The sequence below is a fragment of the Canis lupus genome, chromosome 25 (assembly GCF_003254725.2).
Source record: "Canis lupus dingo isolate Sandy chromosome 25, ASM325472v2, whole genome shotgun sequence".
Classification (NCBI taxonomy): Eukaryota; Metazoa; Chordata; class Mammalia; order Carnivora; family Canidae; genus Canis; species Canis lupus.
This window is the reverse complement of record NC_064267.1, coordinates 14,804,849-14,830,222: the sequence shown is the minus strand read 5'-3', so window position 1 is coordinate 14,830,222 and position 25,374 is coordinate 14,804,849. Positions and strand designations below refer to the sequence as shown.

General features: G+C 37.8%; 1 protein-coding gene across 3 annotated transcripts in view; it reads right to left on the bottom strand.

Moving 5' to 3' along the window:
• Positions 1-25,374, bottom strand: part of LOC112669526 (mitochondrial intermediate peptidase) — a 174,671-nt gene that overhangs the window by 85,124 nt on the left and 64,173 nt on the right. For all 3 annotated transcript variants that reach the window (XR_007405814.1, XM_049101063.1, XM_025462701.3), the window contains exons 11-14: positions 23,937-24,090; positions 22,203-22,280; positions 21,377-21,581; positions 19,694-19,803 (exon numbers count right to left, since the gene is read on the bottom strand). Coding sequence is in view for 2 of the 3 variants with exons in the window: in XM_049101063.1 (XP_048957020.1) it covers positions 19,694-19,803; positions 21,377-21,581; positions 22,203-22,280; positions 23,937-24,090 (547 nt within the window). In the remaining variant the exon portion in view is untranslated. The remainder of the gene's footprint in view (positions 1-19,693; positions 19,804-21,376; positions 21,582-22,202; positions 22,281-23,936; positions 24,091-25,374) is intronic.

The window sequence follows — 25,374 nt, the reverse complement described above, 5'->3', positions numbered from 1 at the left end:
AATCAGAAACAGTCCTCTCTCCCACAGAGTTACAAAATCTGGATTACAATTCAATGTCAGAAAGTCAATTCAGAAGCACTATTATACAGCTACTGGTGGCTCTAGAAAAAAGCATAAAGTATTCAAGGGTCTTCATGACTTGCAGAATTTAGATCCAATCAGGCAGAAATTAAAAATCAATTGAATGAGATGCAATCCAAACTAGAAGTCCTAACGACCAGGGTTAACGAGGTAGAAGAACAAGTGAGTGACATAGAAGACAAGTTGATGGCAAAGAGGGAAACTGGGGAAAAAAGAGACAAACAATTAAAAGACCATGAAGATAGATTAAGGGAAATAAACGACAGCCTGAGGAAGAAAAACCTACATTTAATTGGGGTTCTGGAGGGCACCAAAAGGGCCGGAGGGCCAGAATGTGTATTTGAACAAATCATAGGGGAACAAATCCCCTAATCTGGGAAGGGAAACAAGCATTCAGATCCAGGAAATAGAGAGATCCCCCCCCCTAAAATCAATAAAAACCGTTCAACACCTCAACATTTAATAGTGAAGCTTGCAAATTCCAAAGATAAAGAGAAGATCCTTAAAGCAGCAAGAGACAAGAAATCCCTGACTTTTATGCAGAGGAGTATTAGGGTAACAGCAGACCTCTCCACAGAGACCTGGCAGGCCAGAAAGGGCTGGCAGGATATATTCAGGGTCCTAAATGAAAACATGCAACCAAGAATACTTTATCCAGCAAGGCTCTCATTCAAAATAGAAGGAGAGATAAAGAGCTTCCAAGACAGGCAGGAACTGAAAGAATATGTGACCTCCAAACCAGCTCTGCAAAAAATTTTAAGGGGGACTCTTAAAATTCCCCTTTAAGAAGAAGTCCAGTAGAACAATCCACAAAAACAAGGACTGAATAGATATCATGATGACACTAAACTCATACCTTTCAATAGTAACTCTGAACGTGAATGGGCTTAATGACTCCATCAAAAGGCGCAGGGTTTCAGACTGGATAAAAAAGCAGGACCCATCTATTTGCTGTCTACAAGAGACTCATTTTAGACAGAAGGACACCAACAGCCTGAAAATAAAAGGTTGGAGAACCATTTACCATTCGAATGGTCCTCAAAAGAAAGCAGGGGTAGCCATCCTTATATCAGATAAACTAAAATTTACCCCGAAGACTGTAGTGAGAGATGAAGAGGGACACTATATCATACTTAAAGGATCTATCCAACAAGAGGACTTAACAATCCTCAATATATATGCCCCGAATGTGGGAGCTGCCAAATATATAAATCAATTAATAACCAAAGTGAAGAAATACTTACATAATAATACACTTATACTTGGTGACTTCAATCTAGCTCTTTCTATACTCGATAGGTCTTCTAAGCACAACATCTCCAAAGAAACGAGAGCTTTAAATGATACACTGGACCAGATGGATTTCACAGATATCTACAGAACTTTACATCCAAACTCAACTGAATACACATTCTTCTCAAGTGCACATGGAACTTTCTCCAGAATAGACCACATACTGGGTCACAAATCGGGTCTGAACTGATACCAAAAGATTGGGACCGTCCCTTGCATATTCTCAGACCATAATGCCTTGAAATTAGAACTAAATCACAACAAGAAGTTTGGAAGGACCTCAAACACGTGGAGATTAAGGACCATCCTGCTAAAAGATGAAAGGGTCAACCAGGAAATTAAGGAAGAATTAAAAAGATTCATGGAAACTAATGAGAATGAAGATACAACCGTTCAAAATCTTTGGGATGCAGCAAAAGCGGTCCTAAGGGGGAAATACATCGCAATACAAGCATCCATTAAAAAACTGGAAAGAACTCAAATACAAAAGCTAACCTTACACATAAAGGAGCTAGAGAAAAAACAGCAAAAGATCCTACACCCAGCAGAAGAGAGTTAATAAAGATTCGAACAGAACTCAATGAAATCGAGACTAGAAGAACTGTGGAACAGATCAACAAAACCAGGACTTGGTTCTTTAAAAGAATTAATAAGATAAATAAACCATTAGCTAGCCTTATTAAAAGAAGAGAGAGAAGACTCAAATTAATAAAATCATGAATGAGAAAGGAGAGATCACTACCAACACCAAGGAAATACAAACGATTTTAAAAACATATTATGAACAGCTATACGCCAATAAATTAGGCAATCTAGAAGAAATGGACGCATTCCTGGAAAGCCACAAACTACCAAAACTGGAACAGGAAGAAATAGAAAACCTGAACAGGCCAATAACCAAGGAGGAAATTGAAGCAGTCATCAAAAACCTCCCAAGACACAGGAGTCCAGGGCCAGATGGCTTCCCAGGGGAATTTTATCAAACGTTTAAAGAAGAAACCATACCTATTCTCCTAAAGCTGTTTGGAAAGATAGAAAGAGATGGAGTACTTCCAAATTCGTTCTATGAGGCCAGCATCACCTTAATTCCAAAACCAGACAAAGATCCCACCAAAAAGGAGAATTACAGACCAATATCCCTGATGAACATGGATGCAAAAATTCTCAACAAGATACTAGCCAATAGGATCCAACAGCACATTAAGAAAATTATTCACCATGACCAAGTAGGATTTATCCCCGGGACACAAGGCTGGTTCAACACTCGTAAAACAATCAATGTGATTCATCATATCAGCAAGAGAAAAACCAAGAACCATATGATCCTCTCATTGGATGCAGAGAAAGCATTTGACAAAATACACCATCCATTGCTGATCAAAACTCTTCAAAGTGTAGGGATAGAGGGAACATTCCTCAACATCTTAAAAGCCATCTACGAAAATCCCACAGCAAATATCATTCTCAATGGGGAAGCACTGGGAGCCTTTCCCCTAAGATCAGGAACAAGACAGGGATGTCCACTCTCACCACTGCTATTCAACATAGTACTGGAAGTCCTAGCCTCAGCAATCAGACAACAAAAAGACTTTAAAGGCATTCAAATTGGCAAAGAAGAGGTCAAACTCTCCCTCTTCGCCAATGACATGATACTCTACATAGAAAACCCAAAAGTCTCCACCCCAAGATTGCTAGAACTCATACAGCAATTCGGTAGCGTGGCAGGATACAAAATAAATACCCAGAAATCAATGGCATTTCTATACACTAACAATGAGACTGAAGAAAGAGAAATTAAGGAGTCAATCCCATTTACAATTGCACCCAAAAGCATAAGATACCTAGGAATAAACCTAACCAAAGAGGTAAAGGATCTATACCCTAAAAACTATAGAACACTTCTGAAAGAAATTGAGGAAGACACAAAGAGATGGAAAAATATTCCATGCTCATGGATTGGCAGAATTAATATTGTGAAAATGTCAACGTTACCCAGGGCAATTTACACATTTAATGCAATCCCTATCAAAATACCATGGACTTTCTTCAGAGAGTTAGAACAAATTATTTTAAGATTTGTGTGGAATCAGAAAAGACCCCGAATAGCCAGGGGAATTTTAAAAAAGAAAACCATAGCTGGGGGCATCACAATGCCAGATTTCAGGTTGTACTACAAAGCTGTGGTCATCAAGACAGTGTGGTACTGGCACAAAAACAGACACATAGATCAGTGGAACAGAATAGAGAACCATGAAGTGGACCCTGAACTTTATGGTCAACTAATATTTGATAAAGGAGGAAAGACTATCCATTGGAAGAAAGACAGTCTCTTCAATAAATGGTGCTGGGAAAATTGGACATCTACATGCAGAATAATGAAACTAGACCACTCTCTTGCACCATACACAAAGATAAACTCAAAATGGATGAAAGATCTAAATGTGAGACAAGATTCCATCAAAATCCTAGAGGAGAACACAGGCAACACCCTTTTTGAACTCGGCCACAGTAACTTCTTGCAAGATACATCCACGAAGGCAAAAGAAACAAAAGCAAAAATGAACTATTGGGACTTCATCAAGATAAGAAGCTTTTGCACAGCAAAGGATACAGTCAACAAAACTCAAAGACAACCTACAGAATGGGAGAAGATATTTGCAAATGACATATCAGATAAAGGGCTAGTTTCCAAGATCTATAAAGAACTTCTTAAACTCAACACCAAAGAAACAAACAATCCAATCATGAAATGGGTAAAAGACATGAAGAGAAATCTCACAGAGGAAGACATAGACATGGCCAACAGGCACATGAGAAAATGCTCCGCATCACTTGCCATCAGGGAAATACAAATCAAAACCACAATGAGATACCACCTCACACCAGTGAGAATGGAGAACATTAACAAGGCAGGGAACCACAAATGTTGGAGAGGATGCGGAGAAAAGGGAACCCTCTTACACTGTTGGTGGGAATGTGAACTGGTGCAGCCACTCTGGAAAACTGTGTGGAGGTTCCTCAAAGAGTTAAAAATAGACCTGCCCTACGACCCAGCAATTGCACTGTTGGGGATTTACCCCAAAGATACAGATGCAATGAAACGCAGGGACACCTGCACCGATGTTTATAGCAGCAATGGCCACGATAGCCAAACTATGGAAGGAACCTTGGTGTCCATCGAAAGATGAATGGATAAAGAAGATGTGGTTTATGTATACAATGGAATATTACTCAGCTATTAGAAATGACAAATACCCACCATTTGCTTCAACGTGGATGGAACTGGAGGGTATTATGCTGAGTGAAGTAAGTCAGTCGGAGAAGGACAAACATTATATGTTCTCATTCATTTGGGGAATATAAATAATAGTGAAAGGGAAAATAAGGGAAGGGAGAAGAAATGTGTGGGAAATATCAGAAAGGGAGACAGAACGTAAAGACTGCTAACTCTGGGAAACGAACTAGGGGTGGTAGAAGGGGAGGAGGGCGGGGGGTGGGAGTGAATGGGTGACGGGCACTGGGGGTTATTCTGTATGTTAGTAAATTGAACACCAATAAAAAATAAATTAAAAAAAAAAAAAGACTCCTAACTCTGGGAAATGAACTAGGGGTGGTGGAAGGGGAGGAGGGCGGGGGGTGGGGGTGAGTGGGTGACGGGCACTGAGGGGGGCACTTGACGGGATGAGCACTGGGTGTTATTCTGTATGTTGGTAGACTGAACACCAATAAAAAATAAATTTATTAAAATAAATAAATAAATAAACTTTGCCTCACTATTACTCAATAAACCCTGCTTTGCTACCCAACCCCCAAAAAAATCAATATGAATTTTTCCACAACTATCTTTGTTCTTTATTTAAAAACAAAAATGCTTGTGTTATTTGTAAAGAAATAAGATCTGATTTTGTATGACTAAAACAGAGACAGTGCAGCCTCTCTCATAATATATGCCAAGTCTCCTATAAACCACAGGGCCTCAGCCTCCATCTCAGAGTCCAGAAGGGTGCAGTGCCCCAAGCCACAGTTCTGCTATGTGCAGAATAGCAGTTCCTATTTCTAGTATTTAGTTCATTTATTCATCCTATCCTGATGAATCCATCTTATTAATGCATCCAGTGGTTTCAGTTTAAGTTTTTGGAGCCCCAACTACATTCTGAGGCACAGCCATCATGGTGTGAAAGGTCCCTTGAAAATACCTAGGGGACAGAAAGCCCCATCCTTCTCTGTGTACCCAAAGTACATGGCTGTGCTAGAGCCCAGTCTCAGCTCTCAATTCTTTTTTTAACACCACAACACAACTAATAGCTGAAAAGAAAAAACAAAAGACCATAAAATTGATCATTTCTTCTGTCAAGAAGGTAAAGTCTGGTTTCCTATTCATAATTAAAATACGAATAACAAGGACAATAATTACCAACTACATGAAGCCTGAAGCAAGTAAAGACCAGCGGCCTCAGCATCACCTGGGAGATTCTTGGAAATACAAAATCTTGGGTGCTCCACACCCACCATGTCAGAATTCACATCTTAGCCAGGTCCCCAGGTGATTTTATGCCCATTAAAGTCTGAGATATCCTGATTTAGAAAAACATAAGCATCATGAGTACTTGAACGACAAAGGTGAGCAAAATTAAATCATCCTGATTTTACAAGTCGAACTGCCTTTGGGAAGGTAGCACCATGAGAGAGCCAGAGGACTGTGTCTGAGGTCAGGCAGCTTGTGTTTTCAAGCTGCTACTCACTTGCTTGGGATGGCAGGCAAGTCTTCTGGTATTGTGTGTTCTCAATTGTGAAATAAGGATTAAAATACCACTGTAAAAAATTGGTATGAAGATTTAATATGGTAATAGTTATTCAGTCAATTTGTGGAAAGGATTAACTAACTAGATGAAATTCAAGTCCCTGCACCTAACATGTCTATCTTGCCTAAGGGCTATCATGGCTAGGGCGTCCGCACAGGCAGGTGGGCCTGGCCATCTTGGTTTGGGACTACTGTTCTGTTCTAATTGATAAGAGCATCCCTCTTCCTTCTTAGGGTGGGCGGGTGTTGAAGAAAAAAAAAATGTGCTCTGGCTTGGACAACAGGTTACATCACTGTCCAGGTAACAACACGCTTCTCTGAGAGCTTCATTTGAGTCAAACACGATGAGTTGTGCAGAGCATGTGTACACCATCTTTCCAAAGAAAGGGAGGTGTTTACTATAGGATAGACACAAGCTGCACTGCTGGCTGACCATACACACCAACAAAACCGTTAGAATAGTAATAGCTTAGCTGTTACATTAAAGCAGCACATCATTTTTGGAAGGTTTCAGAATATCATCAAAAAATGCAAATATTTTAACGAAATCAGCATTACTTGAATTCTCTGAATGTTTCCCCATGAGCTCAACTTGTAAGCATATAACCTCATGTTTTCCAGACATTTTCTATCACTTCACAATCTCACCAGTCTAATTTAAATAATGTCTTGTTAAAAGTTTTGGCATCAGACTCTTCCAGAGCCAAGTCACTGTGATAAAATAGCTTGTTTTATTTATGACCATTTAGAAAATTTATTATGGTAAAAGCTGCATAAATATTAAAAGTGAAGACATTCTCTGGTACAAACCCTTGTTATGGTAATAAATTCAGCTCTTCCCAAAGCAAAGAACTCCTAGCACTGATATCCTTTAGGAACATGTTGGATCTAATGACATAAACTTGTTGAGACATGGTCATCCAGAACAAGAAAAGCCTTCAGAGGCAGAAAGCCGAGCATCAAAGCTGTCCAGGGTATGAGTCGGCAGCTTCAATTTTGCAGCTTGATCCCATACCACCCCAAGCACTAAATCTCCACACGTGCCTATAACGGGAAAACAACTGGACTCAGCATGTATCAACTAGTCTGTTTTGCTATTATCCTATAATCCAGATGGCACATAATCAATATAATGAAAAAGCTGCCTACTCCCAAAGAGACAAAAATCTCAGATCTAAATCCACAGGAAATAACATTGCTTTTAGCTTCCATGACTCGTAGTGTTGCTTCTGACAAACTAAGATGAAATGAGAAAAAGGAATCTTTAGAAATGCTTATATGTTATCACAGACTCACTGATGGTTCAGAGAAATAGACAGAAGTACTTTGACTTTTACAGGGTTCAGTTAAATATTTTAATGTGTGATAGAGTTCTAACTTCCATTTTATTCTTTAAAAAAACTCCAATAATACCGTGTTCACACTTTACATATATTACAAAATTTGACTCAAAAACTAGTTTTTGAGGTAAGTATGGGGGTATTAATTTTTAACTTCTAAATTTGCATTTTTATTGCAAGCTGGGGCACCTGAGTGGCTCAGTCGGTTAGGCATCTGCCTTCGGCTCAGGTCATAATCTCAGGGTTCTGGGATCGAGTCCGACATTGGGGCTCCCTGCTCAACAGGGAGTCTGCTTCTCCTCTCCCTCTGCCCCTTCCCCCTGCTCATGCTCTCTCTCAAATAAATAAATAAAATTTTTTAAAAAAGATATTAAAAAATAAAGAAAAGCAGAGAAGCCTCAGACAAGTTCAGGGACTCATCAGAGGTCAAGTGTGTGTGGTGGAAGACCAAGCTCAGACCCGCCTCCGCCTCCCAGCTCACTGTTCTTGTCTAGACATAATTGAGAAGCATGAAAGCTGAAAATAAGTTTCAAAACAACTTAAACCTGCCAAAACTAATCTAGTTCCAGTGGCGCTATGATTTTTACCTTCAATCCTTGTTCATATCTCCTGAGAGAGAATGACAGAAGATTTATTACAAGCCTATCTGTCTCCTTGGAAATAGATCTTAAGCAATTTTACCCTTGGGCTGACTTTCACAAACTAAATCTAACAATGACGCAGCACAGAACATTCTAAAATGAAAGCACTAGAATTCTACTGTTCTAAAAATAACAAAATGGAAAGAGGTCTTGGATTTTCCAAGACATACTGTAAAAGAAGTATAAGCCATTTCCTACCACACTAAAAACTGGAAAAAAGAAAACACCCATATGTTATAATATTGATTTTAGCAACTGACAGAAATTTAAGAAAGTTCTGATGTGATACTAAGAGGTCTACTAACATCACAAATAGAAACTAAGAGACCAACCCCCATGTTACTATTGTGTGACCTTTGGGCAAATTAACCTAAATCAGTTTCTATAAAGTGTGGATAACCATGTACCTACTTCATTGTTAGATAGGATTAAATACGATAAACATATAAAATAATAAATGTTCATTCCTATTATTTGATAAATATTTTGTGAGAAAGTTACCTAGAGCAACAAATTTTAGTGGTGGCCAATGCACAAAATTGTACAAAAGCTGTAGATTCTCTCAAAAATCAAATGATTATATATATTCTTTAAGATGTTATTTATTCATTTGAGAGAGAGAGAGAGAGAGAGAGAGAGAGAGAGAGTGAACGCATGAGCAGGGGAAGGGGCAGAGGAAGAGGGAGAAGCAGACTCTCCAGTGAGAGGGGAGCCTGATGTAGGGCTCAGTTCCAGGACCCCAAGATTATGACTTGAGTGGAAGCCAGATGCTCAACCAACTGAGCCACCCAGGCACCCCAGTATTTTTCCTTCTTTAAAGTTTTATTTTTAAGTAATCTCTATACTCACACCCCGAGATCAAGAGTCGCATGCTCTACTGAGTGAGCCAACTAGGTGTCCTGCATACGACTCTATTTAATGATTAGTGACCTAATTAGGGTTGCAAGACTATCAGAAAAAAAACTTTCAGGTGAAGCATTATGAAGATTAAGAGGACAACACATGAGGAATAAAGAAATAGTTCATCAGGAAAATTTAACAATTCTGTATATTTATGCATCTAATAAAATATACTCAAAATACATGGAATAAAGAAAGAAAATTTTATAAGGCAGTGAAAACTGGGTATGATGCCATGATGGCATTTGTCCAAATTCACAGGATGTACAACGCCAAGAGTGAACCCTAATATAAACTATGGACTTGGAGGATTATGATGTGTCAGTGTAGGTTCACCAACTGTAACAAACACATACAACTCTGCTGGAGGAATATAATGGGGGGAAGCTCTACCTATGGGGGGGTGGCAGGGAGTATATGGGAAATCTCTGTACCACCTTCTCAGTGTTGCTGTGAACCTAAAACTGCTCTAAATAAATAAAGTCCTAACTTCAAAAAAAAAAAAAAAAAAGATAGGTAAAACTAAGGTGAAAATATTATCCATCATCCTGGAAGATTTCCACCTCTCAATTTTTGCTAGTTCAAAAAAAGTAGTTACATATCAAAAACCTAAACAACACAATGAAAAGATTGTCTTAACAACAGACTTACATGCAACCCCAGACCCAACAATCAGAAAATACACAATGTACTCAGGCACAAACAAAACATTCCCAAAAAACTGAGGACATACTAAGGTATAAAATATCAAAAACCCACAAAGAATCAGTAATAGGTATACTAATTAAATATAAATAAGAAAAAGATAAGCAAAGGTTTAAAACTTTTAAACTATATTTCTAACAACTTGTGGATCAAAGGGGAAATTACAATGCAATTAGCAACATTAGAAAGATTTTATATTAAAAGCATGGCATGCAGCTAAAGCGCTGCATCAGCACAATTTAAAATTATAGCATTAAATTGTGAACAGACATGTTAGATTATATTGAAATTGAATTAGTTCAGTGCCCACCTTAATTGAGGGATACAAACAAAGAAGGAGGAAGGAAAGAAGAATAATAAGTGAACTAAAACAAACAAAGAGGATAAACAAAATATGCATTAGTTCTTTGGAAACATTAAAAAGACAGACAAACTTCTGCCAGGATTAATAGAGAAAAAATAAGAGAACGGTATTAGAAATGAAAAGGATATAGCTACACGTTTAGCAGGATTTGAAGGATAAAAAAGAATGATATAAATAACTTTATGCCAATAAACTTGAAAACTTGGATTAAATGGGTAAATTTCTAGAAAATTACAACTTTGCAAAGCTTACTTAAAAGAAAAGAAGACCCAAAGACTGCTGGGACTATTAAGGAATCAGTCTTTAAAAAAAAAAAATCTTCCCACAGAGAAAATAATAGGTCCTGAATGGTTTTAGAGATGAATTCTGACAAAGTTTCAAGAAACAGATTAATACAATTATATAAAAGCACTTTTAAAGAACAGAAGGGAAAAAAAGGAACATTTGGAAGCTCATTTTAAGAAATGGTATATTCTTAATATTAACAAAGCAAAGAACAAGAGGACAACGAAAAATCATAAGCCAGTCTCTCATAAATACAGATGCAAAAATCTTCTGTATGAAAACATTAGCAAACCGAAGCCAGCACTGTGTTAAAAATAAGTTAGGACCAAGCCTATCTAATCCTGCAATGCAAAAATGGTTTAACATTTAACAGCAATGTTCACTACATTAAGAGACTGAAGGAAAAAACCAACCCAATTATCTGAAAAGATGCACACACACAAAATCTGATAAAATACACTAACCTCTACTTCTGAAACCAATAATATGTTAATTGAATTTAAATAATTTTTTTAAATGTAATACCCACTAATGATCAAAAAAAAAAGTAACTAGAAATAGGAAAGAATTTCCTTTTCCTGAGATCTCCACCAAATTTACAACAAATATCTTTTTTTTTAATAATAAATTTATTTTTTATTGGTGTTCAATTTGCCAACATACAGAGTAACACCCAGTGCTCATCCTGTCAAGTGCTACAAATATCTTTCTTTACGATAAGACACTGAAAACATTTATTTTAGAAATCAGGATAAAGGCAAATAATGACCATATTACAGCGTCTATTCAACACTGTTCTGGAGATTCTGGTAAGTCAAATAAGGCAAGAAAGAGAAATAAAAAGAGATAGAAGTTGAAAACAAAAAATAAAATTGTCATTTTTGCAGCAAAAGTTAACTGGCTAAAAAGGTTACAAATTCTATAGGTAAGTTACCCAAAATAAAAAGAAAGTTTAGCAAAGTGGAAATAAAATCTATATACAAAAAAGGATAAATAGCTCCTTTGTTTTTTTACTTTTAAAAAAAGATTTTTTTTATTTATTCATGAGAGACATAGGGAGAGAGAGAGGCAGAGACACAGGCAGGGGGAGAAGCATGGGACTCGATCCCAGGTCTCCAGGATCACGCCCTGGGCTGAAGGCGGCACTAAACTGCTGAGCCACCTAGGCTGCCCAATAGCTCCTTTAAACAATAGTAACAATTAGAAAATATAATTCAGGGATGCCTGTGTGGCTCAGTGGTTGGGGGTCTGCCTTCCACTCAGGGCATGATCCTGGAGTCCTGGAATCAAGTCCCACATTAGGCTCCCTGCAGGCAGCCTCCTTCTCCCTTTGCCTATGTCTCTGCCTCTGTGTGTGTGTGTGTCTCTCATGAATAATTGAATAAAATCTTAAAAAAAAAAGAAAGAAAATAGAATTTAAAAAAATATATTATTTATAATAGCTTCAAAAAAGTAGGGCATCTAAGATTAAGTATAGCAGAAGTTGAGCCTTAGGAAAAAAATTTAAAACTTTATTAAATGACTTAAAACACCTAAGAAATGGGGACACCTGGGTGCCTCAGAGGTTGAGCGTCTGCCTTCAGCTCAGGGCGTGATCCTGGGATCTAAGATCAAGTCCTGCATGGGCTTCCTGCAGGGAGCCTGCTTCTCCCTCTGCCTATGTCTCTGCCTCTGTCTCTGTCTCTGATGAATAAATAAATCTTTAAAAAACAAAACAAAACAAAAAACACCTAAGAAATGGAGAAGTATACCACAGTCATGTATCGGAAGATCAATACGGAGTGATATCAGTTCTCTCCAAATTGATCTACTGATTTAATAATCCTAGCCAAACTCTTCTCAGTTTGTTTTTGTTTTTTTTTAAATAGGTCAGTTAGTTCTGAATGTATATGAATGAACACAAAAATTCAAGAATAGACAAGAAATTTCTGAAAAACAAATGGAGGAAGCCTTGATGAAGCTGCCATAATAAAGACAGAATGGTACTAGTATCAGGGCAAAAAGTGTAAACAGTGAAATAAAAGAAAAATCCCATAAGCAGCTTATTGCATATAGTGGGTACGTGCTTCATGATGGGTCACCAGAGAATGAGTAACAGTGCTAGGACAGGGCTATCCATTGACCAGAAAGGAAAATGGATTCTACCCTGTACTAAACACATAGAGAATTTCCAACTGGATTACAGAGAGAGGAAAAATCAAGGAAAAGCATTATAATGTTCAGAAGAAAACAAAAACAAAAGAATATCTTTATGGCTTTTAAGGAAACAAATGTCTCTCAAATAAGATCTAAGAAGCACTAACTATAAAGAAAAGATTGCTCAATTCAACAATGTTAAAATGCAGGAATTAAATCCATCAAAAGATACCACAGAGAAAGTGAAAAGACAAGCCACAAACTGAGAGGAGACATATGCCTACCACAGGATTACTGTTCTAACATAGCAAGAAGGAGGAGAGATCAATAAGAATAAAGTAAATCGGGCAGCCCCGGTAGCTCAGCGACTTAGTACCACCTTCAGCCCAGGGCCTGATCCTGGAGACCCGGGATCGAGTCCCACGTCAGGCTCCCTGCATGGAGACTGCTTCTCCCTCTGCCTGTGTTTCTGCCTCTCTCTTTCTCTCTCTCTGTGTCTCTCATGAACAAATAAATAAAATCTTAAAAAAAAAAAAAGAATAAAGTAAATCACCGCATAGAAAAATGCACATAAGACAAACAGACATTGAAAGAAAACAAAAACGGACAATAAAAACATAAAAAGCTATTCAACTTTAAAAGTAGCCAGGGAATGCTGCTTACCAGTAAAGGCCACAATAGCATTGTATTTCTTAACCATAAAGCTGGCAAAATCCACTCTGATATTGTCACTCTGACAATATCAGATGCTAGTGAGGATGTGGTGTGAGGGGAACCCTTGCTAAGAGGAAGGCAAATAAATACAAATACTTTGAAAGGCAATTTGGCGTTATCACATAAACTTAAAATCACACATCCCCTACAAATCCAGCAATTCCAGTCTTTCACATGAATACAAAAAGTATAAAAATGCTCGCAGCAGAATTGGGTGAGCTAGCAAGAACCTGGAAGAATCCTTGTGACCGATGACAGAGAATGACTTAACAAACTATGGAAAGTTATACTGAATTGAAAGTAGACAGACCGCAGTTACATGCACCCCTGATAAGCTTTAGGCATATAACTGGGAAAAGCACACATTGATTATAAACAGTATAATATCACTTTTGTACAGCTCAAAAACAAAACTAAACACCATGTTGCTTATGAATCAATAACTCATGTGGCAAAAAACGATTTTTAAACAAAAATTAATAAGAATTCAGGGTTGTCCTTTCTTTCAGAGAGGAACATATAGTAATTTAAGTTGGGTTTAAGTTCACACCTGTTCATTTTATAGAAGTTATTTTTCAACATTAAATACTAAATTAAAAGTTTATTACTTTCAGAGGCACTTTCTTTCTAATCACTCATGAGAAGAATCTACTGAATTGAAATCAGCTTCATTATAACCCCCATCCACTATTACCAGTACCATTGGTTTTTACTCTGGAATGACATTGAACAATTACCTTTTTACTCTTACATGGCATCCTTCAGATACTATACAACACATTGCAGTTTCTTTTTTTAGTCTTACATCATTCCCAATGTGAGATGGTTTCTAATTTTATACTAATGTAGCAGGCTACTCTTCAGAATATTTTCTAACTCACCAATGTCACTGCAGAACATGGCATCCCACACTGAACAGAATACTTGAGTACACACTGAAATACACTGGGGTTTGCCACCTGCTCCATACAATATGCAGAAAGAGTATTGTGGGAAAAGATGGGAACAATGCAAATGTGGGGGGAGAGTTGCTGGGGAGTAAGGGGGCTTAGATATTACTGGTTGCAAACTATGGACAAAGGGGACAGAGGCAGACACTGCTGAAGGGAAACAGGGTGGTGTGATATTGTGATATAAGAAATATATATTTGATCTTCATCCCTGCCTGTGTAATAACAATGAGAAAAACTCTGGATACTCCAAATAATCTGAGAGTCAGGGACAGCCTACCTTCCTCATGGAGATGGATATAGGGATGAGAGTCAAGGGTCAGGCTTTTAAACTACACCATAGAAGTGCTTAGTGTTTTTAACTTTGGTGTAGGGGCTAAGACTATCTTATTTTCTTGAATCCAGGAATGTAACAATTGTATTAAAAAAATGTACCTGGGGCACACTTACACCATTAAATAAATAGATAGTTAACAAGAGATTATCAGTTTCAGAATTACTAAAATAAGAAAAATAAGTTGCATCATCTGCTAAAATTAACTCAAAATCAATCGAAGACCTAAACATAAGACTTAAAACTATAAAAGTCTTAGAAAAAAACATAGGGGAAAAACTTCATAACATCAGATCTGGCAATGATTTCATGGATATGACACCAAAAGCACAGCCAACAAAATAAAAGAAAAATAGATTAACTGGACTATATCAAAATTAAAAACTGTGCATCGAAGGACACAATCAATATCCTGAAAAGGCAACCCATAGAATGGGAGAAAATACTTGCAAATCATATATCTGATAAGGGATTAACAGTCAGAATACATAAAGAACTCCTACAACCCCATAACTATAAAAAGAGACAATCCAATTATAATATAATAATAAAGACTTGAACTGACATTTCTGAAGATATACAAATGGTCAAAAAGTATATAAAAAGATGTTTCACATTACTAGTCATCAGGCAAATGAAGATCAAAACCACAATGAGGGATCCCTGGGTGGCGCAGTGGTTTAGCGCCTGCCTTTGGCCCAGGGCGCGATCCTGGAGACCCGGGATCGAATCCCACGTCAGGCTCCCGGTGCATGGAGCCTGCTTCTCCCTCTGCCTGTGTCTCTGCCTCTCTCTCTCTCTCTCTGTGACTATCATAAATAAATAAAAATTAAAAAAAAACAAAAAACAAAAACAAAACCACAATGAGACACCACTTCACATCCATTCGGATGACTACTATCAAAAAAATCAGAAAATAACAAGTGTTGATGATGATGTGGAGAAATTAGAACCTTGTGCTCAACAGTGTACAAAGTAGGAATGTAAAAAAGATGCAGTCACTGGGGAGAACTGTCTAGTGGTTCCTCAAAATATTTAAAATAGACTTTCTTTTTGATCGGGCAACCTCACTTCTGGATATATATGCAAAGGAACTGAAAACAGAGACTCAAGCAGCTATTTATAAACCGATGTTCACAATAGTCAAAAGACGGAAGCAACCCAAGTATCCATTGTGGATGAAGAGACACAAAAAATGTGGTCTATACCATAGTGGAATGCTATGCAGCCTTTAAAGAGAAGGAAACTCTGTCAGAGGCTACAACATGATGAGCTTTAAAAACAATATGCTAAGTTAGAAAAGGACAAAGAAAAAAAAAAAAAAGAAAAGGACAAAGACTACAGGAATCCACTGATACAAGGTACCTAGAATAGTCAAATTCAGAGACAGAAAGTAGAAAGATGGTTGCCAGGGGCCGGGGGGAGAATAACTAAGGAGTTGTTTAACAAGGACAGAACTTCGGTTTGTAAGATGAAGAGAGTTCTAGAGGCAAATGGTGGGGATAGGAGCAAAAAATAAGAAGGTACTTCATACCATTGACGGGCACACTTACACAAGGTTCCGATAGTAACTTTTACATTATTGTTAGTACAACTAAAAAGAAGTTAAAACAATGTTTAAGGGAGAATAAGGATCACGTTTCCAGAAGTGCGAGGCCTACCTGTAGATAATTTTCTGCTTACTGGGAGCAACGGGAAAAGGGTTAGGCTTGAGATGGGAAGAAATAAGCACCAAGAAGAGAGCCAGTCATCTCCAGCTCCTTATATGGTACAGGTCCCTAATGTAGCCTGAGCTAGAAGATCAGTGGGGAGACTCCATCAGGCTGTTGATGATGTTCAGTTCTGTCTACTATGTCCAAAAACCTGAGCGCTTTTCACATGAGCAGCTACCAAGTCTGTACTCCTCTACTTGTGTTATTAATTTTAAGATTAATGGACAAGAAATTCTGCTTCAACTTTGATGTTGTAGCTTGTCAAGACAGTTCTGAATCTCAAATGAGGACCCCTGGCATTTGTTATCTCTGACAGCTGTATGGCCCCTACAAATCTGATAAGCATGCTTCTCATTCCTCAACCACAAGGAATTCATTGGCTATGCCATGCTCTAGTTAAGATAAAATATTTGTAGGTGTTAATAAGTCACTGATATATTATCCTTACTCTAAGAGTTCTCTGAAATATACCACATGATGGTTAAAAAAAAAATCCTTTCCTAATATGTAGCAGAATAGGAAATGAAGCCTAAAGACGCAACCCTGTTATTCTTCTTATGGGCTTTAATGTCATTTATTTACAAAGCCTTGGATTTTAGGGAATTAACTCCTTGTCCTTAAGGCTAAAACTGCCCTTAAAATGAAATCATCTAGCCACTTGGTATCTTAATTAGTGACAAGAAGAGGCAAGCCCTTTGCGAAACTCAAGGCAGTTACATGTTTCTGGCCTCCTGGCACTCTCTGTTCTCCATATGAATCGCAAAATTATTTTAAATTCTTTAGAGACTGTGTCTGCAAGTCCCTTTAGCCCACTGGATGTGTCTTCTGAATCTGAAACTTGAATTAATTCAAAGAAGCTTACTGTTTCTTTCCATTTTCTTTCAGTTTCAAGTGTATTTTTGGACCTACTGTTGTTATCTTGAAACTATCTTGTTCAAGAATGGCTCTTCTTACAGAAGAATGCAATAATAAAATAAGAATAGTCCTGTTTTGGGACATGACATTATTAGTGGCTCTTGCCTTTCTTTGCTCTTCTGATGGTTCTATTTTGTAAATAGATAACATTTTTAAAACTGATTTTAGTAATCATGGTGAATTTCAGCACGAGATTTAACTTTCTGCTTTAAGTATTACTCTGAGAGGCTCATGGCAAACCTCTTACCTATGTTTGATCTTCTCAGATCCCCTTCACAATCTAAGCTCCTCAGCTCCTTTCCTGGTGATGCTGCTTCTTCAAGTGCCTGCTTTTCTCTCACAGGCCATACTTTAATTGCCAACTACCTCCACACATTGCAGTTTCTATTTGAATCTGGATTTTAGAGTTGTATTACTAATGGCCCCATGGATATGGCCAAAAAAGAACTCTTCCTTCCTCAAACTTGGACCTCTTCCAGAATTCTCTTTTTATGGAGCCTCCATTTTTTATTCTCCTCTCTCACCCTTGTATCCAACTAGCCTCAAATTCTTCCAATTAAGTCTCCAAGAGCTCTTGAACTCTGCTCTTCCAGGCCCTGGACAGCCAATTCCTTCATTCTGGCCCTCACCATTGCTTCACTACATATTTGCAAGTCTTCACTTGCGCCCTGCTCAGGGCTGAGCAAGGACACGGGTTCAAAGGTAGAACCCAGGGAAGTGTCTGCCAAAGGCTAAGGAACAAATGGGCTTGGGCAGAGTTGAGAGCCAGGAGGACCAGACACAACTCCCAAGAGGAATTGTGAGAGCAAAACCCAGTGTAAACAATGGCCAAGAAAAACCAGTCAAGTCACAAACGGTGGTCTAGTAAATTAGCTGGGATTAAAAAGTGTGTGGGGGCAAGAGGACTGCAGGGATTGGGAGTGAATCCTAGAAACAAGAACATTCCAGTGTTTTCCTGTCTCTCCTTTTTCTTCCTTCTGTTCTTGCCACTACCAGCATCTTGTCATGGTCTCAGATTTTTCTGTGACTTTACAGGCTTTTCCTTCTGGCTGGAATGACCTTGTCTTTAGCTCTTAGTTCCGCTGAGATTTAAAGACCTTGAGTGTCAGAATGTTGTCTCACTTACTCCTGGCTGTTTCTCAGGATGTTTCTCAGATGCTGAGAACAGTGCCTGGTACATAATAAAAACTCAATAACTACTTCCTGACTGAAGGCCCCATGTATGTCCTTAGTGTTCTCAATAAATAGATTTTAATGAGATGGAAAGGGGCTGAGAGAGCCGACTGGCAAACTGCCCCTTTTACATATTTTTTCCAGACCCAGCAACTCCAGCACTTCCTGCATGAAGCCTCTTCTGGCACCCCCTGGCTCTGCACCCTACAGCAGGTGCAGGGGGGCCGGAGATCAAAGGAAGGGCTTAATCAGGTCTTTTGGATCATTCCCAAGCCCCAAAATATAGACCCATGGGCAGAATGTACTATTATTTGATGGTTTGTGTTTCTGTTACTGGCTGGGTTCTCTCTGCAGGTTAATGGACAGGTAGCTCATTGATTACCAATATCTCAATTCTGTCACCTTAATAATGGAGCTAAATTATGACAAAGACCCAGTCAGATTAGTTAGCCAGAAACTCCCCTGTTGACAGTAACAGATGAAATCAAGCTCCCAAATTAGAAATGACCAAATTGCACTAGAAAAAGACTCAGACATAAAGGTGGGTTTGGTGATTTTTTTCTGATTCCATTCATCCCTTCATTTATAATTTCTTTTAGTGCTTCTTATGTGCTATAGGACTCTAAGTGCTAAGGATCCAAAGATGACTGTAATTTCACAGCTGCACTCAAGGAGGTACAATCTAAGGAGGAAACATCAACTAATGTGACAGTAATTATATAATCCAAGTTCTCAGAGAAGGAGAAGATATTTCACAAAGCAGGTGGACAGTACACGGCACTATGTCCATAGTTAGGTTTATGGCCAACTCACCGTAAGAGCTTTCTCATTGTCTTCCTAGTTTATAAAACTTTAAAATCTTTCAAGTTCCACTTTAAATCCAACTATTGAAATCAAAACTCTGAAGCTGAAGAATTTTTAGACCTACTGTGCAAGGCATGATGGGAAAAGAGGGCACTGCTGTTCAGTTTTACAAAACAACGGAAAAATTTAAACCAAGAAAACAAATACTCAAAGGCATAAATGAAGAGGAAAGACCAATGGCTTTTCTGAAGCGAGACAGGTTTGAAGGACTATTGTCTGGAATCAGGTTGTTTCCCCGTGCAGAAAACAGGAAAGAAGCACTTCCCTCAGGGCAGAGTTGTGAGGACTAAATGAGCTAGGACTTAGCATGTAAGACAGAGCAGCTCTACTGGCTGGCAAAAAACTAAAAGTACAATAAAAACACAGCAGAAGGATTCTGGTTCCAAGAGAGGGTGACCGTCCTGAGGAGCTCCACATTATGCAATGGGCTGGGAAAGCTGACCGCCACCACCCAGAGGACAGCACTTTGCTTGTGTCTGCCCTACCTGCCCGGTCTGGTAGTGTCTGGCAAATTGGGTAACCACCCGATAGTCATTTGCAAAGTACTCCATCAGAATAGACGGAACCTCAGCAAAGTCAGTAGGGCACCTGGTCCCTAAAATGGGGAGGAAAGAAAAAAAAAAAGGTTGGCATGAATCAAATCAACATATTTATCTTACTTTTTATGTACTCTTTAAAAACTTTTATTTGTACTTCTGATGAACTGTAAGATTTAATTCATTAAATCAATATTTTGCTTCTATAAAATTATTGCACATATTTGCAGAAAAGTTTATTATAATCCCATATATTTCCCTGTGTATCAAAAGTAAAACAAAATATTTGCACAGCTGGATAAAACACCTTATAAAGCAACGCCTCACTCTCTACAAATAAATCCGACCTCAGCTCTGCTGGTCTACACACAAGACGCAAATTAAAACATTCTTGTAATTAATAAACCATTTGTATCAATTCACTGAATTCTACCACAGAATGCTTTTATCCTTCATTTATTTGTTTGCTTGTTCTATGCTCTATGCTGTACTTTTCATCTCCATGACTTATTTCTTTTATAACTGCAAGTGAATACCTCTTAATCCCCTTCCCCTATTTCACCCATCCTCCAAAGCCCTCCCTTCTGGCAACCACCAGTTTGTGCTCTGTATTTTAAAGACTGTTTGGTTTTTTGTCCAGTTTGTTCATTTGTTTTTTAGATTCCACAAATAAGTGAAATCATCTGCTATTTGTCTTTCTCTGACTTATTTCACTTAGCTTAATACCCTCTAGCTCCATCTATGTCATTACAAATGGAAGTTCTCACTCTTCATGGCTAAGTACTATTTCATAGAATATATCATCACTTCTTCTTTATCCAACCCTTCATTTGTTTTAAAAGTACCTTTTAAAACCGTTGTTTGCTTCTTGTAACAAAGTCAACCCTCAATGCCAAAAAACAATATTTTAAACTTAAAATGACTTAAAGCAAAATCCTGTAAGAACTTTCTGGTGACATCTTATGATTCTGTCCAGCTAATCTATAGTCTTTTCAAATATCTTCTTCTCCCCCCAAATACTGGGTATACAAAGTTAGTTAATAAATACTGAATGACAGCAATTTAGCAGGTGATCTAAAGCTGACCAATTGGGATAGGGAGCTTAAGACTTAGAGATGAAACAACTAAGAGGAAAGCCTACATATAATATCATCAAATATGGTCACATACCAGCTGGAAGAATGCCATATTACACAGGGGGAAAGCATAGGAAGTATCTTATTTTTTTTTTTCAGTATGATTTAATATGTATTCTAACTGATTCTGGAGAAAAAGAAGCAACATTCTTTCACTTACTCTGTTCTAGGTACTAAGGAAACACATATTTATTCACACAGACATAGCCAAAAACTTCAATTCCATAAAAAAAAGATAAAATGTAAAAGTGAAAATTCAGAAGACAACTGAGATAGTCCTCAGTCAGAACTATTAGCGAAGAAGGAGAAAAATGTAAGATGAACAGGTTGCATAACAAGTAGAAGGATGAGATGAGGCAACCTGCAAGAAACGACCACCTGACAATATGAAACGATCAGATTTTCTAAATAAAGAGCTTTTTTTTTTCCAATTTAAAATAAAACACATGTTTTTAAAAGATGGTTGTTAAACAGAAGCGCCCTCTTAATGGCTCACCAGTGACGTGTTGGTAACGAGTTCGTCCCAGCATAGAATGCATGGCATGTCCCATTTCATGGAAAAGATTTTCCATCATTCCAGGAGTTAATAAAGTTGGTGAATTCCTTGAGGAATGGGGAAGATTCAGCATAAGAACTACGACTGGGAGCTGATAGTCTCCATCTTCCTTTAATCTGCCTCCACGGATTGTAAAATGGCAATCCTTGAAGGGTCAGAAAAAAAAAAAAGAGAAGAAAGTATTAGGTAATCTGAAGAATAAAATAGTTTTAATGAATATAAAATTGCACCAAGATGTCTCAGTTCAAATTTACCTTAGTCCTACTCTTCTATTTAGTCATAGGTACTTTTTCCTAACATTTTTTATTTTGTTAAAATTTTAAGTTTTTACCTTAAGCTTGTGTTGATTCATTCATTCACTCCAAAAATATGTATTGAGATGTTATACCCGATGCTGGAAACACAGTCATCAAAGACCTTAGATCCACACACTCAACTGTACACAAGCAAGTGGGAAGGGCACAGACACTGAACCACTGGGGGTAGGGATACTAATGCTTACTGAACCCCTTCTATGTGTCAGGCAATAAACAGGGAGACACTTCTCATACCTAATTATCTTCATTGCTCAGAAGTGACTAACTCTGAACCATAGCAAAGGAAGGATTTTGGAGTAGCTTTTGCTAACAGGCTGAGATTCACATGCATTGTATCACTTATTCTTCACAATAACCCATAAGGCAGCTCTCTCATTATCCAGATGGAGAAACTAAAACTGAGCCTTCGAAACACTGAGTCACATAAAGAAAGTCACATAAAGCATCACCTGATGTGGTTTGTCTGCTCGCTGAAAGAAATCACAGTAAATGTACCCCAACAATCCTTCAGATTCATGAACCACAGCCTGGAAAAAAAAAATACGTTTAGTGGTGAATGAAGCCACCAGAAACTCTAAAAGTAGAAAAACATCACTAACAAGAATCTATATATAAAACATCCATAGCCGTAAGTAGAGATATTTTATTACTTTCTCCATCCCACATTATCTAGAGATACATTCTATTTTCCCCTCTCAGAGGATTTTGATTTGGGGATTCTTCCCAGGAGAGGAAACCCTCCTTGTTTGAGCCCTTCATCCCAAACGCTAGTGCCCCAGGATAACCACAACCAAACACACCTTTTCAGACTGTTCACATTGAAACCTCCCCAGACACTTGGGAAGAGGCGCTAGCTAGGCCATTCTAGATTTAAATCTTACAATGTAGACATATGCCTCAAAATGCGAACCCTTGAATTCAGATACAACAAAAGGTTACTTCTCGCTTCAGCTGAAGATAAGTAATTTTATTTATGCCCTTCCCTCAAATTGGGCCTATAGAAGATGAATGGCTTGTGGAGATCTCAACAGATAGCCTTTGGCTTGCCTCCTTTCTCTTGTCACAACTCAAGCAATCTGCCACAGAGAACTTCAGGTTTGTGCATTACAACTTCGTACAGGCATTTATTCATTAATTCAACAAATACCTCTTAAGCACCGAGTAGGTGTTTGAAATTTATCAAGGCATTCGGATATTAGCAATGAATAAAACTGGCAAATAACTGCTGCCCAAGTGAGGCCTACAGCCCACACTGGGGGAAGCCGGGTGGGCTCACACCTTGTAATGAAGCAACATTTTCATTACTTGCATTGTCATCCTTTCACTTTTGCCAAGTTTTCTTTCATTGTATCTCTGCACTTTATCAGGCTCCACCACTTTGTGAAGTACACAGATAATCAGGTAATTAGTGCAGTGATAAAGTGTGCTCCTACTCTATCCTTTCAATTCTACCACCACGCCTATTCCACTCTCACAGAACACAGCCAGAAGGCCATGAGACAGCTTTCTTTTCTTGAAATACTGGAACAGAGTACAGTGTAGTACGCATATAGGCAGAAAGTAAAACAGCGTAACAACTACACAGAGCCTTTGTGATACACAAACAAGTCCATAAACCCTCATAATCTTACCAGGAAAAAATAAACATTCACATCTCAAATAAAGTGGGCCCTAGTAAGAGAAAGGTGGACATCAAGCTTTAAGTCACATCAGAATATGGGATATAAATCAATATATTATGCAAATAAGCTCCTACAAGATGGGAAGAGGGTTTAAAAAAAAAAAAAAAGGAAAGGTTAGACACAAAGGACTCTGAAATTAGCCAATTAACCAAAAGGGACACTGAGCACTGCAGGAATATGAAGAGTAATGACAAATTTCCCTTTAACTAGAATTTGTCCACATACAAAGACTCAACTTTTTATCAAGTCCTGAAAAAATTTTTTCAGAGAATTCACTATTATATGTTTCTATCAATTTAGGGCAACAACTGATTTTAGAGAAAAATGTTTTTTTAAACAGTGTCCTAAGTCAGAAGCACTGACCTGGATTTTTCATGAAACAGAAATAAGGTGAGACACACTCCATCAGGGCAGAGCTAACTTGAAGATGAAACTGCTGTTAACTCAATTACTGAACCCAAGAGATGATGTAGTGCAACTCTACACCAACTGGATACTTACCAGTTTGCGAACATCTTCACACCATACCTCTCCTTTTGCAGGCTGCTCTGCATATAACGTAATTCCTAATAGTTTGGTAAACAAAATATTTAGGCCTTCCATGCATGCTCCAAGAGAGAAAAATGGGCAATATAAACTGGGTTCAATATTATACCTAAAAGAAAGAGAAGAGGTTTAATAGCATTTTTGTTTACTTCAGCTTCTTCAGGTAAATCCAGTTAACTCCTTTAACTTCTTCATTTAAAATTCAGGACCATGGTAGCTAAAAAAAGAATTGAAAACAAAAAAGTACATCTCTCTATCTTGCAAGGAACTTTCAGAAGAAAGGCAGTCTAATTATTCTTAGTAGTAAGAGTAGTAAGTAGTACTTCTTAGAAGCAAGAGTACTATTAGTAATGAGTAATTTAGGTAGACATACCATTCCCTAAACTTCATTCTTTTCAGGAGGCAGAGAGGTGGACAGACTACTACTATTTACTTGCACTGACTTAATTAGGCAATCCAGCTCAATTACCCACACTACACACATTCCTTTATGCATACCGACAGAATCTAACCAGTGTGAGCTATAATGAAATATGAAATATATTCTATTCTAAAAAATTGCAACTTCTATCACATAAATAACAAACTCAAGTCCTGAGGCATACTTAGTGAATTTAAATTTTATCTCTAGTAAAACACTTGTTAATGGAAAAAGTCTCTAACATAAACAATCAGATCTAGTTCTATACCTTAAATGAAGCATAATGTACTGGCAAGGTTAATTATTCTTCACTAAAATATGACTTTTTATGTCCTCTTCCAACATAAGCCAAAGCACATCCAGAATATATGATGTGAGTGCTCACTTTTGGGTAATTAGGTCAGGCCAAATTTTATGACCACAGCTAGAAAGAATGGCTCTAGAATAATAGAAATAGAATAGCTTATTCTATTTCTAGTCTCTGGAATTAACAAAATATATACTTGTGGTGACAGAAGATAGCTACACTTATGATGAGCTTAGCATTACGTATACACTTGTTGAATCACTATATTGTACACCTGAAACTATCATCACATCGTGTGTCAACTATACTTCAATAAAAAATCAACTAAAATCAAAACAAAATATATATAAACCTTCATGTAAAACATATACAAATGTATGCTTATTACTAAGTGAATGATTGGATGTAGTAAGCATGTATAAATTATACCATAAAAGAAATTTTGGGGGATCCCTGGGTGGCGCAGCGGTTTGGCGCCTGCCTTTGGCCCAGGGCGCGATCCTGGAGATGCGGGATCGAATCCCACGTCAGGCTCCCGGTGCATGGAGCCTGCTTCTCCCTCTGCCTGTGTCTCTGCCTCTCTCTCTCTCTCTCTCTCTCTCTCTGTGACTATCATAAATAAATAAAATCTTTAAAAAAAAAAAAAAAAGAAATTTTGGGGATGC